Source organism: Candoia aspera, chromosome 1, assembly GCF_035149785.1.
Source record: "Candoia aspera isolate rCanAsp1 chromosome 1, rCanAsp1.hap2, whole genome shotgun sequence".
NCBI classification, from domain to species: Eukaryota; Metazoa; Chordata; class Lepidosauria; order Squamata; family Boidae; genus Candoia; species Candoia aspera.
In genome coordinates, this window is record NC_086153.1 from 318,055,993 (window position 1) to 318,073,387 (window position 17,395).

At 40.1% G+C, this 17,395-nt stretch overlaps 1 protein-coding gene across 1 annotated transcript; it reads right to left on the bottom strand.

Annotated features, from left to right (window-relative positions):
- Positions 1 to 3,531: 3,531 nt before the first annotated feature.
- On the bottom strand, positions 3,532 to 5,874 carry HSPA2 (heat shock protein family A (Hsp70) member 2). The gene has a single exon (XM_063290427.1). It carries the CDS (start codon positions 5,793 to 5,795, stop codon positions 3,888 to 3,890), a length of 1,908 nt encoding a protein of 635 aa, XP_063146497.1. The 5' UTR covers positions 5,796 to 5,874; the 3' UTR covers positions 3,532 to 3,887.
- Between the last annotated feature and the right edge of the window lie 11,521 nt (positions 5,875 to 17,395).

The following is a 17,395-nucleotide window of genomic DNA, read 5'->3' on the forward strand; positions in this document are numbered from 1 at the left end:
ATTAGTGAAAGGACACCACAGCAGCTCTGTTCCTCCAAAGGTGAGGTAGTGGATGAGGCTGCTGTGATAGAAAAAAAAAACCCATTGAGGAGCAGGTTAAGGTTGGATTTTGGAATTCTCTAACATAACACACCTCAAAGAGCACTTTAATCTTTTTGTTAAACTGCCAATGGTTGCCAAAAGCACAGCAATACCATGCCATCAATACACACTTCATTTCATTGTTCTTGTTGTATATACAGGGCACAAAGGTCTGCAAGCAGCTTCTCAGAGAGCTGTGAATGGCTGTGGCTATTTGTTAAATGTAGATTCTATAACAAACTTGAGGTAACATATATTAGTCAACCCCTCACAGCTATTGGAGTATGGCATGCTTTTGAACTAAAAAACCCCCACACAAGTTCAATAATTTGCACTGTAGTTTTTTAAGGAGTAAAAAAATCCTCCTTCCTCTATCATCTGTTATACTATTTCAAAAAATTGGGAGTCCCAATACAATTAAATAAAACAAATGAGAATGCCAAATCACAGCCAAGAAAAGGTGTACCTACTGCACCTGAAGAGCTAGTTTGATGGTTAGGCATCAGGCTAGAAACAGGGAGACTGTGAGTTCTAGTCCTGCTTTCAGCACCAAGCCAGCTGGGTGACCTTGGGCCAGTCACTCTCAGCCCTCAGAAGACAGCTGCAGTGGCAAGCTACTTCGGAAATCTTACCAAGAAACTGAAGGGACTTGTCCAGGCAGTGGCCAGGAGTCAACAGACTCAAAGGCGTGCGCGCGCATACACACACACACAAATCTGCACTTGAAGGTTCAAATAGACCAGCCTTTCTCAACTTTTTGACCCTGGGGGAACCCTTGAAATATTTTTCAGGGGAACCCCTGTACGTTCAGGCTCAAATATAGGCCACAAGTTACAAAATTATGATATTCATTTCATGTGTAGGCCTGTATATATGCATTAAGTGTTCATAAACTAAAAATAATGAAACTTACCTCTTTAATATGAAGTTGCCAGAATCTGAAATAATTTTTAAAATAGTGATCTCCCAGGGAACCCCTAGTGACCTCTCGTGGAACCCTAGGGTTCCATGGAACCCTGGTTGAGAGACCCTGAAATAGACTGTACTTAGGAATAAGACACTGACCTGCCAAATGTTAGTGATACACAACCAACTTCTTCCTATCTTTCCACTAAAAGAACCTGCATAAATCTTGTCTTAAAAAGGCAGAGTGAGAACTAGTTGCATTGACAAAGCTTGTATTCCATACAAAATTGGGAAACTTTCCCTAAAGTGTGTCATTTCAGTGTTCATTTGCATCAGTTTCAATTCCCTATGGGAAACTTTTTTTTTCTAGACGATTCTAGAGCCTCTGATAGGCCTGAATCAGCAAAGATATAAAAGCACTTTGCATACATATTAAAGTATTCTATACTCTGAAAATGTTCTCTATCCCTTTAAATGAACTTTATTACTATTCTCTGTGAATGAATGCACAAAGCATACTTAACCTGGGTACTGGATTAACCGGTGGGGTGGGGTGTCCTCTCATAATGCACTGAACTATAAACTCACCAAGATCTGTGCTTACAGAACAGTCAAGCGACAAAAAACTATGCCTAACACAACCAATTTAGCAGGTTAGACTTAGCTAACTTTTGTTTGCTAGGCTAAACATACTATATGAACAACATATATAACTAGCAATTAATTACTGCACTATGATATGGCTGCTATAGACCACTCCTCCCACACTTGGACTGCTTTAGATTCTTGTGCCACTTGGACTTTATTTTTTACTATTTATATTACTGTTGTAATTTTATATTGTGGATTTTATGATTGTTGCTTTAATTGATTACTGTAAACCGCCCAGAGTCCCCTGAAGGGAGGAGATGGGCGGGGACAAATTGGATAAATAAATAAAAAGAAAATAAATATTACATAGGAAAAAGAACTACAAAAATGTGTAGAATAAAGATACACCCTGCATACATTTATATTGTTCCAAAAAAGCAGTATCTATCTACACATACATACAAATAAATTTAAGGTGTTATGTGATTAGAAAAAGGTATTGGATTTGATCTGTGGTTCCCAAAATATTTTAAGACCTGTACCAACCTTATCTGGATCACGTATTTGTCTATCACTGATCAAGTTCCTCAGGTGCTCCAGGCATTTTAGAAAAAAATCTTAGATTTGCAGAACTTTTAAAAAGATAGGTTGTGTGATCAAATAATGTTTAGCCATAGAAGCCAAGTTAAGCCACTCATTTTTCAGTTGAGAATTGTCAAGTTAATCAAAGAAGGGGACTTGTGATTCTATATACACTGAATTACAATTCCCTACAGCTCCAGCTAGCTTGAACAAATGCAGTGGGAGTCATAGCTCAGCAGTATCTGAGAGCCACAGATTTCTTATTCAAGCTGGACTATCCTAGCAGAATATTAATAACCTGAAGAGGTTGTTAAATTTGGGGCTACCTCAGTACTGTAAATAGCACTTTGATTTTTCCATTTGCTGATAATCAAGACAATGCACACCAATTGTTAATGGACAATTGTTAATAGCTCCTAGGCTACAGCCCTATGCACGTGTTCTCATGAATTACAACCAAACGTGTATTTTCAATGGTTTTCTATGCAAGAGCTAGAATACTTGACTGTTTTTACAGATTTTATTAACCTCAGCTATTTCCAATGTGTCAGTCTCCCTGTAAACATCTTAAATGCTAAGCACTTAGCTTGTTTTTTATCAGTCCACTCAGATCCAGTTTGTAAAGCATCAGCTCAGTTTTTCCTACAAGGTTGGGAACTTTTATGCTGACATTAGCTGTTCAACTGGTTTAGCAAGGGAGCAAAGTTAATTAGAAAGAAGGTTCTGTAGCTTAATGAGCCTAGTCAGGCTCTGCTTTTTGAGTGTTTTTTTTACTTTAAAGTAAGTAAAATTTAGGTTATTACAGGATTTAACAGGCTAGTGCATAGTTTTAATTAAAAGACTTAATTGCAGCTAATTGGCAAAGGCAAGGATGGCACTTAAGTCAGAATACATCTGCTAACATGCAGCATCAGACCCAGCATGGAAATGTAATGTTAAAAACCCCTCTGCCTACAGAATTTTTGCTTAATGTTAACTTAGATCAATGTTTCTTAACCTTGACAACCTGAAGATGTGTGGACTTCAACTCCCAGGATTCCCTAGCCAGCCTGGCTGGCTAGGGAATTCTGGGAATTGAAGTCCACACATCTTCAAGTTGTCAAGGTTGAGAAACACTGACTTAGACCAAGAGTTCTAATCAGCCCCCTTTTTTGATAATCTGGTACAGTATTATCAAAGAGTATGTTCTGAAAATTAATTCAGAACCCCAAGAAAATATTCTGCTTGTAACATCTTTTAACATTAATGCATGTAGAAATACTTGACCCCTTTCCCCCTACAGGTCTTACTATCAAGTAAATAACATTTTGCACTCCCTGCAGCCCATTAAAAAAAACTTGTGTTTAGAAAGAAAGGGGAAAAAAGGAAATGTATGCTTCAAATAACTTTTATTACCAAAATTTCAAAATAATCAGACCAAAAAGTTGCCAAAAATAACGAAGTTTTTAATGTTTAACATTCTTCTTGCTCTTCTGAAATGTCTTCCCCTCAATTGTAATGCTCAAGTAGATATTTACAACAGTGAACATTAAAAAAACAAACATCCGCCAACTAGCACATAGTTATCTTAATACTAAGACAAACATTATCTGCAACAAAAATGAGCTGGCAATGCTTTCCAATAAATTAGAGAGCAAGACAATACCTCCTCCCTTACACACCCAGAGGCTCCATGGGGAAAGAATAGAGCAGATGGAAATTGCTCATACAGTCTAGCCCATGGTAGCTTAATCTACTTCTTCAATAGTGGGACCACCACCTGGAGCACCAGCACCTGCAGCTCCAGCACCCTGGTACAATTTGGCAATGATGGGGTTGCAAAGCTTCTCCAGCTCCTTCTGCTTGTGCTCAAACTCTTCCTTCTCAGCCATCTGGTTTCGATCGAGCCAACTGATCACCTCCTGGCACTTTTCAAGCACCCTCTGCTTGTCCTGCTCACTAATCTTGCCTTTCAGCTTGTCATCCTCCACAGTCTGCTTGATGTTGTATGCATAGGACTCCAGGGCATTTTTGGAAACTACCCGTTCCCGGTTAGCCTCATCCTCTGCCTTGTAACGCTCTGCTTCTTGCACCATGCGGTCAATGTCATCTTTGCTGAGGCGGCCTTTGTCATTAGTAATGGTAATCTTGTTCTCTTTTCCTGTGCTCTTGTCCACTGCAGTGACATTGAGGATACCATTTGCATCAATGTCAAATGTAACCTCAATTTGGGGCACACCACGAGGTGCAGGTGGGATACCCGTCAGGTCAAACTTGCCCAGCAGATTGTTGTCCTTGGTCATGGCCCGCTCACCCTCGTACACTTGCACCAGCACACTACTCTGGTTGTCTGAATAGGTGGTGAAGGTCTGGGTTTGCTTGGTGGGAATAGTTGTGTTGCGCTTGATTAAGGCAGTCATCACACCACCAGCAGTCTCAATACCCAGAGAAAGTGGTGCTACATCAAGCAGCAGGAGGTCTTGCACATTTTCTGATTTGTCACCCATCAGAATAGCAGCCTGCACAGCAGCACCATATGCCACAGCTTCATCAGGATTTATGCTTTTGTTTAGCTCTTTTCCATTAAAGAAGTCTTGTAGCAACTTCTGGATCTTGGGAATACGAGTTGAGCCTCCGACTAGGACAATTTCATTGATCTGCCCTTTGTCCAGCTTAGCATCACGAAGAGCCTTCTCCACAGGTTCAAGAGTCCCACGGAAGAGATCAGCATTGAGCTCCTCAAAGCGAGCACGGGTGATGGATGTGTAGAAATCAATTCCATCGAATAATGAGTCAATCTCAATAGAAGCCTGGGTGGAGGAACTCAGGGTACGTTTGGCTCTCTCACAGGCTGTGCGGAGCCTTCTAACTGCTCGCTTGTTGCCAGCAATGTCACGCTTATGCTTGCGCTTGAATTCCTCCACAAAGTGACTGACCATGCGATTGTCAAAGTCCTCACCACCCAAGTGAGTATCTCCAGCAGTAGATTTCACTTCAAAGATGCCATCTTCAATGGTCAAAATTGAAACATCAAAAGTGCCACCACCCAAGTCAAAGATCAGCACATTCTTCTCACCTGCTCTGCTTCCTTTCTTATCCAAACCATAGGCAATGGCAGCAGCTGTGGGCTCATTAATGATGCGCAGTACATTGAGACCTGTGATGGTGCCTGCATCTTTGGTGGCTTGGCGTTGGGAGTCATTGAAGTATGCAGGTACAGTGATTACAGCACTCTGGACTTTGCGACCCAGGTAAGCCTCAGCTATTTCCTTCATTTTGGTCAACACCATAGAGGAAATTTCTTCAGGAAAGAAGGTCTTGCTCTCACCCTTGTACTCAACTTGTACCTTGGGCTTCCCAGCTTCACTCACCACACAGAAAGGCCAGTGCTTCATATCGGACTGCACTGTAGGGTCGTCAAATTTGCGGCCGATGAGACGCTTGGCATCAAAGATGGTGTTGTTGGGATTCATGGCCACTTGATTCTTTGCTGCATCTCCGATGAGGCGTTCAGTGTCCGTAAAGGCAACGTAACTCGGTGTGGTGCGGTTGCCTTGGTCGTTGGCAATGATCTCCACCTTCCCGTGCTGGAAAACTCCGACGCAGGAGTATGTGGTGCCCAAGTCAATGCCTATGGCAGGCGCTTTACCCGACATGGTTGCAGAACACGGTCAAGATATCTCTAAAGCTTCGACGATTAAAATAAAAAAGGTTTTCCGGAGCTGTCCGTTAGACTGCAACGAGACGGGATCTGCCGTTGCGTTCCCTTCGGCTTGCTTTTATATTCCCGGTGCACCGGCTTCTGGAATCTGCCAGAATCCAATCGCCCAATCACGTCATTCTTTCCAGATCTCTGACCAATCGCTTTGGTATGTCCATGCCCCTTCTTTCGTCACAGTTAGAAATTTCCAGAGGAGGCGCGCTCCGACCAGAAGGATTGATTTCACCAGCGACCAATAAAGAATCGGAACGCTCTCCCTTGGGCGGTCTCGAACTGCCTTTTGGGCGGCCGTTATGCAAAACAGCTCCGCCTGTTCCTTCAGCCCCTCCCTCGGTCGGTCGAGTGGTTGAGCTGGTTTCGTGTATTCAGGTTACCTTCGGAGCTCGAGCCCCTTGTATTCGCTTCTAGCGGCGCCTGGAAGATTCGGAGTGCGCGCAGGATCTCAAGGGGAGGGGCAGCGATGTCTGGCGGCCGGAGCGGAAGAGGCCGTTGTGGGAACGGTCCCGCATTTGCTCCGTTGAGGAAAAGAACAGCGCCTTGGTGGGGAAGATGACTGAACTATCGCAAACTGTCATATTTGCCCAAAGCAAACTTGACCGTTCATGTCGAGACCCAGGGCCCCAGTCGCAAGATCGCTCTTGAGCGTATGCTGAGTGTGCTTCCCCTCAGGAGCCGTTATTACTCACTGAAAAGTTACGGGTCTCTGTTAACATCAAACTAATGTATCAATGCACACACACACATAGGTTTTTCTTAAAGCAAGTTTAGCCATTCATGTAAGTTTTGTAGAAAAAAGTATTTTCAGCCCCTTCACAATATATAGAGCCAGTTTAGTGTAGTGGTTCAGGTGCTGGCCGGGACGGCTGGAGACTGAGTTCTAGGCCTCCCTTGGCATGAAAGCCAACTGGGTGACTTCGGGTCACTCACTCTCTCTTAGTGCTGCCCACGTCAGGAGGTGGTGGTTGTGGGGAAAATAGGAGGCAGGAGCATTAGGTATGTTGGCTGCCTTCAGTCGACCATACATACATACATACATAAAAGGCAGGGCCGCAACTGTGGTCTGTGTTACCCAGGGCAAACATGGATTCCATGCCCATTTTGGTGTCCCCCAGCGCTCATTTTGGCACACACACCCCAGCGCGGCGCCTGGGGCACATGCCCCACTTGCCCCCCTTAGTTGAGGCCCTGATAAAAGGAATAAAATAATAATAGATCTCAGGTTTACTGATAGTATCTTCACAACAAAGAATACAATTTTTCACACAGGGCACAAATTAAATGTATTGAATTCTGTACTACAAAGTGTGGCTGCTGGCTTAAAACATTTTAAAGGGATGGAGGAGGATAAGTAAATGAAAGATGAAAGAGGGGATCTAGTATATTGGATATAGGCCAAGATAGCTAAAGAAAACTTGGCTGTTCAGAGGCTGTGTATTTCTGAACCACACAGAAAGGGATACTGCTTTCCTATCCCTGAGGTGGGCTTTCTGCACTTAGAAAATTCTGAACTGAGGACTCACCCTCGTGTCTTCTAACTGTGGCACAAACATATCCTGGTAACCATTTTTATGACATGACCTCATGAAGTGTCTTCATCACAGGCAGCTTAAAGCCATTTTTAGCTGCTGCAATTCTAAAGTAGTATTTTCCCTCTTCACCCAACACAGTTTTTGCCTAGACACAATCTAAGAGGCTTCATCAACAATGTGGTTGCTGATGAGGTCAGGGATTGGGATCTGCTTAGATCCCATTGGCCATTTTAGATTGCTGTGGGAATGCTCCCTCTCAGTTGCTGGGATCTGCTCTCCATCCCCATTTTGGCTGGGCTAAAGTGGAGACTACTGTATATGCCTGGCATCTGCCCAATAATGCCACAGCAAAGATCAAACTTAGGATCGGAATCTATTTAACCACTATTCAACCCTGGAATTAGAAAAATTGTATGTACAGAATTGCATTCTCCTACACAGAAACTTAATTAGCAAAGGTCCTTATCCATTCTGTACTTGAGTGAATAACATCTAGTGATAATTAAATCTCTCAAGTTGCCTTAGATATACTGTATGCCATATAAGGACATAAGGTGTAGCTTTTAAAATTTGCTCAAGACACACTTTTTCTAAAAGTAATATGAGTGCAGCAAGGGCCTAAAGTTAATGGAGGACTGAAGATACAGCAAGTGTAGGGCAATTTAGAGTGAAGCTGTAGTGGCAACTACAGTAAAGTAATGGGGGACAGAGAGAACAAACAAGTGGGGCAATACAGTAGTACATTTTGTACATGCAAGATTAAGAATGTTTCCATTATAAGCTATTATAATAGCATGACCAGTTAATAATAGCTTGGCAGTTCGAAACCTGAGAGCGCAAGCCGCGTGATGGAGTGAGCTCCCGTCAACTAGTCCCAGCTCCCGCTAACCTAGCAGTTTGAAAGCATGCAAATGCAAGTAAATGAATAGGTACCACTTTGGTGGGAAAATAGTAGGGACATGAAAAGAGCCCCCTTGGGCGTCCCCTGAGCAACAGTGACGTCACCGGCAAATCCTTTCAATACAGAAGCACCTTGGTAGGTGCTTCTGACATGAAAAAAAAAATAGCATGACCATGAAAGATAGATGAAATACATGTGTTCAGAGGAAGCATTCATTTGAGTTAACAAATACTGGGAATAAACAATAGGGGAAGACTGTTGTTTTCTTGCCTTTGTACTGCACATTTTATTTTTATGTACTGTATTTATTCAACTTATATGCCACCTTAATTGCTGAAACAACTCCAGACATACAATAAGTTAATGAACAATTAAAAAAAACCTTAATAAACCAATAAGAACAACAAAATATACACATCAGGGAAAGTAACCACAAATACTAAATAAATAAAATATCTGGTATTAAATGTAGGGTCACAAATCACCTTAAACCAGGGCCTGCTGAAAGAGCCAAAGTTTTGTGGTTTTCCCAATAGGCAGCAAGGTCAGGGCTGTGCAAACTTTCCGGGAATTCTGTTTCAAAGGCTGCAGCAGCTATAGAGAAGGCCTCCTTAAGATCCTATAAGATGGCATTGTCTTACTGTATTGATGGGATGTCAACACTATCAAATCATATAGGATAGGCAACATGTGGTGAGAAGTGGTCTTGCAGATATCCAGCCCCCAACTTGCATATACTGCATAGTTTTCAGAAAGTTTTTAAATCATTCTGTATACTGAGGGTAAGCTCATTCTTTGTCGATCCTCATGTAGCTACATGGCAGCATCCATATACAGAAGAAGAACCTTAAGCTGTGCAAAAGAATAATAAATCTTCAAGAAAGAAATCTTAGAGAAGGTTGTCTCCAAAAACAACCAGTAAGGATGAAGTAATATATATCCAGAAACAACATAATGCTGATTGATCATTTGGATAAAATCAGTCCAGTACACAGAGGAAGAGGGAGGATGGAATGAAGTAGCCCTAAACAAGAATGTTCCATAGTGCAATTTTTTATTGCAGTTATCATTTGCGCATATATATTTTTTTATTTGCACAATTACCTCCCCAGCATTTACTTTTTCTTTATCTGCACATCTTGGCAAGTAGGCTTGATGGCACAAGACCTTGGGAAATTAATTTGGAGGTAAAGTATGCTAAAGTATGAAGTTGGAATGGTGAAGTTTGATCTGAAAGGTGAACATTTGGAATATGTCTCAGCAGATGGCAGCACCTAGACAACTTGGTCTGGGATTCAAAGCTGAAATAGAATTGGACCTGGTTGGTACTTTGATGGAAGACCACAGGGTATACCAGGCTGTAGGCTAAACTGGAAAGTAAAAAATATATATCCTGGAAGAAATTAATGGCAAACTACTTCCATACTTTGGCCAAGAAAATTGCATGGTTATGTGTCACCATATAATCACCAGGAATCAAACTGAGCAGTAGGACATCTTTATGTTTAGAATGGACAATGAAAGGGATAATGGCAAAATGAAATTGCAGAGGAAATGGACAATAATCAAAGAGAAGGGAAAAGAAAAAAAACAACATTTTTATGAACTGTGATGTATATTTGCAGCTTGCATGTCTCTATTTAGAAATTCAACTTAATGTCAAATACTACAATTGAGCAAAGAGCCAGAGAGGAAAGGAATTTTACCTTTTTTGGTTGTAATGCAAGAAATTCCTCACACTTCTTAGTGATGAAACCAGAAAAGAAATGTGATTAGCTCTGTATAGTATGTGCTGGGAATGTGTGTAAAAAAATTAAACGTTAAAATGCAATTCTGTCTGAAAAGGCAGAGAAGGAAAATCCATATCTAAGCAGATTCTTTAAAATCTTTTATTCTTTCAGCAACAGAAGTTCTTTCCATCACATAGAAGAAAACATTTACATATACATTTTAAGACCACAGCTAATTCATATAGTTATTTCAAATGAAAGTGTATTATTTTGTTACAAATATAGTCCCTCTCTTCATATACTCTCTCTTCACATACTCACATACTTTTCCTCTCCTTATATTGCATTCAATATATGGCCATACACTGAATGCAACATAAGGAGACGAAATCAGAAAATAGGAAAAGGGTCAGGGTAGCAATGTTCCCAACTGAATAATTTGATTAATTTTTTAAATTAATTTATAACCCATTTTTTAATTTAAGTTTCTGTACAAGGTGGCCCACATTCACAAATAAGCAAAATCACATTACAGGTCTTTGAAATCCTCAGAACAAGGCAAAGCTATATTTTAACTCTTTTGTGGGGGAGTGATAAAATGACCTCACAGATATTTTCCATAGCAGATCATTCTTAATTCATCCTGTGGAGAAAATTGCATGAATTTAACTGTATTTTTTACATATTGATCATTCTTGAATCTGCTTCAATTTTTGTCTGTTATGCTAATGTGAAATGGAACTTCTTTGTGTGCAGTTAGAACAATTACCTTAAAACTGCTGTTCTTTGTTTTGAATAGAAATATATTGTTTTGTAAAAGCAATCCAAACATTAATCCATATATATTCACTATGACTAAAGGTAAAGGTAAAGGTTCCCGTTTAGTCGTGTCTAACACAAGGGGGCGGTGCTCATCTCAGCTATGCCATTCTTTCAGAATAGATTTTTGACAGAAACCAATCTCAATCTTCTGATTAAAACTTTATACTGATATTTCTTGATAACCACTAATACAATAAGGATATATTTGTTTTGTTTATTCTCACTGTATACTGTTGTTTTTCTCAATACCTTTTTTCCTTTACTAGAGAGCGAATGCAGTTACAAGAATGTCTAGCAGCTAGATATATTTTCTATTAATTTAGACAGAGATTTCTGTCTTCATTTTTGCAAAACTATTACATTTTCACACTGATCTGATAAAGTAACTTCTGCCTATGAGGGTCCTAAACAGTTGTCGGAATTTGCATACTTATCTGGGAGTAAATCCCATTATGTTTAGCAAAACTTACTTTAAATAGATTTATATAGGATTTCAGTGTTAGCTTTGGTATTAAAATTAGAATAGCATTTTTACAACTCACATGGGTTGTTCCTGGAGCATATGCTTTATGAGAATAACCAAGGTTTTTAGAACATGCTTGCATGCTCTGTTTGTGATACACAGAATGCAAATGTACAATTATAATTTATCTTTGAATATCAGATGTTAGACACAGGGAAGGCTTGCAGGTACCCAGGAATAAGAGAAAGCATATTGAGAATTGTGTTACTAGAATACTAGATTAGATGAATACTGATGTATTTCAGGAAACCAGTTATGTGGTTTCAAATTCTTTTAATTTGATAATTATGATATACTTCCTGGCTTATTAAACAAACAAGCAAGCATCTAGGCTTTTATTTAAATGATTCATTCTGTGGATTTTTCCCTTTCAATAATCTCATTGTTCATTATACAATTTTGTGTATTGTCTTTGACTGGGAATGCGCTGCCATTGAGATAAATCATGAACATATTTTATGCCCACTTTTCTTTACATAATCATTTTTTCTCATGATATTGGTAGCAAAGTTAACGTTTTCTTACTGAATATCATTTCCATAATAATTAAATTTTTGTTAGTTATCCTACCAACAGAAGACCAGTTATAACTTTATAATACTCATGCAGTGCCATGCAGCAGTCAGTGCTAGAGCTTCATAGCTTATGCAAACACTCAGTAGCTTTTTAATGCAAGAAGCTAAAGGAGCTCTTCAGAATCAAATAATGGTGGGAATTAGGCATTGCATTGGGAAAAGTTGCTCTATAAACCAATCAACATTTCACTTTAAAACTATCTAATATTAGAATTTTAAGCTGCCAGAGTAAAAAATATTCATTACTAATAAATGTGCTAACAAGAATATAGGAGAAAAAACAGGACTGGGACTTGGCAGTGGAGTCTCGGCTGTGATGCTGAGCACTAGTGCTGAATATGACCGTCAGAAAAGATTTTTTACTTTTCTTCTTGAAGTTTACAGTGACACAGATTTATTTACTTTATTTATATTTTATATTTCACCACCACCCACCTCACTAAGAGTGACTCTGGGCATTACATTCATGCTAACTTGCTTCCATCTACATGAGTCTGGAAGGATAAGTAATGCCACTGATGGGCTTTGTTAATCAAGTCTTACGATGTGTCACTGTATGGAAAAGTGATAGACCCTTTATGTAAATAAACAGAAAGATTTGAATACCTGTGAAGGACTGGACAATTTCAGAGGCTTGGTATGTCCGTCTTGCTTGGGCCGTGGTTGGGTACACACAATCCTATATGTTTAATTAATGGGACCAGGACTGTGGCAATTGTTAAACACTGATCTTTAAAGCAGGTTAAATTTAGAAAAAATAAGACTTCAGTGAGAATTGCTTTGCTTCTTATGAGCAAGGGTGACACCGTGTGGTAGCAGTAGGTATTGCGACATATAGTAATCTTTTTCAAATTATAAGGCAGTGTTATTTATCATTGTATGAAGCTTTCTTTTATTTATTAAGGCTAACTGAATTATATGACATTAGATGAAAATTGCCTTGAGAATTTTCCTGGACGATTTTTGGTTGCAACCCAGAAAAAAACAATTTTAAAATAAATAGTTGTATCCACCCATTCTCAGAAGGTATCCCCATACCTTCTTGTTGTAGTAACAGCCAGGATTTCATCTTGCTGCAGGCTGAGAAGAATGTAGATGAACTCTATCAGAAAGCCAAATTAACTAAATAAAATAATTTGTTTCCAGAAGGCTTTCATACTTGGTTATAGGCAAAATGCTGCATTGCATATAACAAGATAATACTGGCGTTGCTATCTTTTCTCTAGTCTCATTTATAACAGATGCTGGGACTTTTATCATTTTATGAATTCTTCAGAGAAAAATTAGTGATGGCTATCAAGTTTCCAGGAAGCTTATTAACCAATACACTGGATAAGCTAGCCTCAAGGTACAAGTGTTCTGTGCCACTTAGGATCTGGTCAGCCATTAATCCAGTTCAATGATCTTTGTAAAGTTTGAAAACTATACTATGTAAGAATTGGTTTTCATGTTGTCAGAGAAAATCAATATGAATGCAGATCTGACTGTTGCCAAAACAAGGGACAGACAGAAATTGGGCCTCCTGCTCAAAAAGAAGGGGTTGGGAAGCCCATTACATTGGACAGGCAAGAAAAAGAAACACCAAAAGGTTTGAAATACCGATTTTATAAGTAGGGTTTATTCTTCAAACACAGCAGTTGCTGGAATTCTTTTGTTATGTCTTCCAAGATGTCCTTCAATAAGAACTACTTATCAGAAAATCTTGGATTCCTGTGAGCTTGCCTAATTGGTTCCAGTCCTACCTGTCAGTTGAAGCTTGACACAGCATTACAAGGGCCTAGACACTTCTTGAGTGACACACTAAAAAGGAAGAAAAGAACTTGGCAGTGGCTACATCAACTGTTATTGAAAGTTTTCATATTAGAGAAATCTACAATTGCTTCTTAATGTCTTTACATCTTAAATTGCAGCTAATATCATTACCTAGGCTAGTAGAAATGTCAAAAGCTTCATTCTTTTCCATCTGTGGCCTTATGCCAGATCCCTTTGGAGAAATTCCACTTTATGTTAGTGTAATATGGCATTGATTCAACCAGGGCCCGGTGGCTGCTGCTTTTAATTTGATACCCCATTTGCACAAATCAGTGTTAGAAAGAGGCATTTAGGCTTTCAAGCCCAACCCCTCTGCTCAGGGAAGGAATCCAAATTAAAACATCCCAGGCAGATGGTTGTTTAACAAAGGGGAGCCCACCCTCTCTCATAATTCCACTATCAAACTCCTCTTACTGTTAAAACTTTTTCTAGTATTCAGTTGGATTCTGTTGCAACAACTACAACAAAGTTCACAAACTACGTGCTGTGGCCCATCATAAGCCTGACAATTTTTTCCCCTCAGAACCTCATCACTGTAGAATTCAAAGTCTACACAGGTATTCATCATTTAAGAGGCTTATTTGCATGGTTAATTATTTTTCAGTTTGACATAGATGATATTTTATATATCATTTTCAGTGTTTCTCCACTGCTGCAGGTAAGGAAATATACCAACGGGATAGCCACCTAGCAACCCATTTTGGGTGACTTGATCCCTTCTGGGTAAAGAGAGGTTGTAGGAATCCTTGCAGAACTGTTGTGATGATTATGCTAAACATCTGTTGGATAAAGTCTCCTGGATCTATCTGGAATTAGACTTTGCTGTGCTGGTTCTGCGATGACTGTGACAGTTTTGTCTGGTTATCTGGGCTAAATTCAGTCCGGTTACTCCAGTTGAAGTGGATAGGATCCTTGGAATGTTAAGTTTTGTCGCCTGTGCGTTAGATCCCCATCCTTCTTGGTTAGTTACCGCCTTTCAGAGGTGACACGTAGCCCGGTTCAGGCACTGGTAGATTCTTCGTTGTGGGAGTGGCCAGCTCCATCTGCTGGCAGTGGTCTGGAAGATGCAGCTGGTACAAAATGCAATGGCCTGGTTCTGGAATGGGGTAACTGATCACACACCTATTACAACTATGCTGAAGCATCTGCACTAGATACCAATTAATTAGTGGGCCAGGTTCCAGGTTTTCTCATTGGTATATAAAGACTGTAACTCTGCAATGCTTTGAAGATGGAACGGTGGTTCAGTGCATGTGGGGGTGTAAAGATAGCACCTGACTGCAACTCCTTAAAAGTACCCATGTCTTTTCCCAGGAAGAAGAGTTTGGTATAGGGTGCATAATATTCTTTCAGAATTTTGGTCCGTCTTAAAAAGATACTATACTATTCATTTGGGGAGTATTCTGGAAGCTTCCTCATTCATCACTGGAAAAAGTCATTATGAGCTACAATATGAAGTGTACCATCCAAGGTCCAGCTTTTACCACCAGTCCTTTAAAAGTAGGCATACACATGAATTCTAACTAGCACAACTCTTTGGAAGGTTAGCCATTCAACACAGTGATTTATTTTGAATAAAATTAAGTTTCAGGAGTCTGCAATCCAGTGACTACATGAAAAACATCATGTAGTTTTGTTTAGCAACTGTTTAGAAGAGATTTGCCATTTCCTTCTGAGATATTTGCGCTGCCTAGCCTAGCCTACAGCCCTGGGATTTCCTGGTGGTCTCTCATCCAAGTAGTAGCCAGATCCAGACCTGCTTAATTTTCTTCAAAATCAACCAATCAGCAGCTAGAACATGCTGAATATTTTTGAATCATGAATAAAACTATGTGGTCAGTGTATAAAGAGCTGCTCAGTATATTGCAGAGTGTAAATATTTGTCACCTGAGCCAAAATAGCACATCCCTGAAGTAAGTTGTTGTGCACACTGATTGCAAGCCTATTTCTTTCCAAACCAGCTTCTACAGCAGTCACAGCAGCTCATTTGATGAGATTTGATGCAAGAGCAGCATTACTAGAACAAGCTGTAACAATAAGGTACAGAAATATTAAGAGGCGGCTGCAACGGGCAGGCTTCTTTGGTGGACTGCAACAGGCACTGGCAATGTGGCAGACAGGCTTTCCAGGGTCCCAACACTCACGCATGCACACCATGCCAGCCCCTTGCACCTTTGGTTCCGCTCATCTTTTGGAGGAAAAGGGGAGGCTTCACAGTTGCCCTCTCTTTCACATGGAAGGGGACAATGAATAACTGCACCACTCCTGCCAAGGATGGAGCAGTAACAATTTCCTCTCCTTTCATTGGCTAAAAAAGGGACAAAAATAGAGACTCCTCCCTTTTCTTACAGCAAGCGTGACTTTTATTGTTTCCTGTGGAGGTGATTTTTTTCTCTCTTGAAATGAAGTGGCCTTGAATTATCATGACACTACCAATTGCAGGGCAGTGACGACTTTGTATCTAGCTGGGAGTGTTTCCATACACAGGTATGTGTTTATGCAGCCGTATATGTGTTGCCATATAAGCATGTACCTGGAGCTTATGTATGTCTCTCAAAGCATGTTGTAGACTTACATGCCCTTGGCCCAAAAGATCGCCTATCCCTGGAATAGTGTTATGACCAAAAAATCCTAGTCTTGAGTTCCCCATGGGAATTGTGCCTATAGTAGAATCCTGGATTCTACAGCCTTGACTGAAGATAAAAATGGTTTGGGTGGGGAAAACCACATCCTGCTCAGGAGGAGGATCTGGATGCCTTGGTGTTGAAGGAATAGCAGCCAAATGAGAAGAAGGACTGGTAATCTGAACTATTCTTATTACATAGTTGGACAGTTAACTAACGAGTGTAGGATCATTAATCCTTGCAGACTGAAAATAACTGTTGGAATTGTATGGTTCCTGGACTTAAAAAAAAATAAAGGACACTATAAAGGTTTTCTTAACATCCATGACAGTTCAGGCTACTCTGGCAGTTGCTTTCATTTTCCGTTGAAGACACACAGCAGCTTATTCCTCAGTAATAAAATCCAGAATTTAGCCTACAAAATAATCACACGCTGATACTTTCAAATTAAGGAACTTAACACTAAAGAATCCATAAAACAGCAAGCACCAGGAAGGGTTAGCCAGTCCATGACATTCCAAATGCTGAACTACTATGCTCAGCATTTATTATTAGCATATTAGCTGAGACTATTGGGAATTGAGGTGCAGCAACATCTAAACTAGGACTTTTTAGCCTTGAAAACTGAAACCACCAAAAGGGAGGATCCCCACCCCCATGATAAGAGTAATTCAATCATCCTTAGTTTCAGAGTGAATACAGAAAAAAAATGCAGGGTTGCTTCTCTAAGAAGCCAAAGCAACATCTGCTCATCTTCAACATGAGGTGTACACTTAAGAGGCAAAGTCAATCTACACAGTTGACAAGCACTGCAGGCTGAGCACCACAGCACATTTCAATTATTCCTGCCCACCCTCAGCAACAATGCAAGCCAACTCCCACTTCCAGAGGTCCCAGAATTGGAAAAGAGGGGAGGAAAAGGAAAGCCCCAATAATCTCCTTTAGGTCTGAAATTAACACAGATAAAAGAACCCCTTGAAACAAGCATCACAGTTTTGTTTAGGCTGTTATCTGCTTTT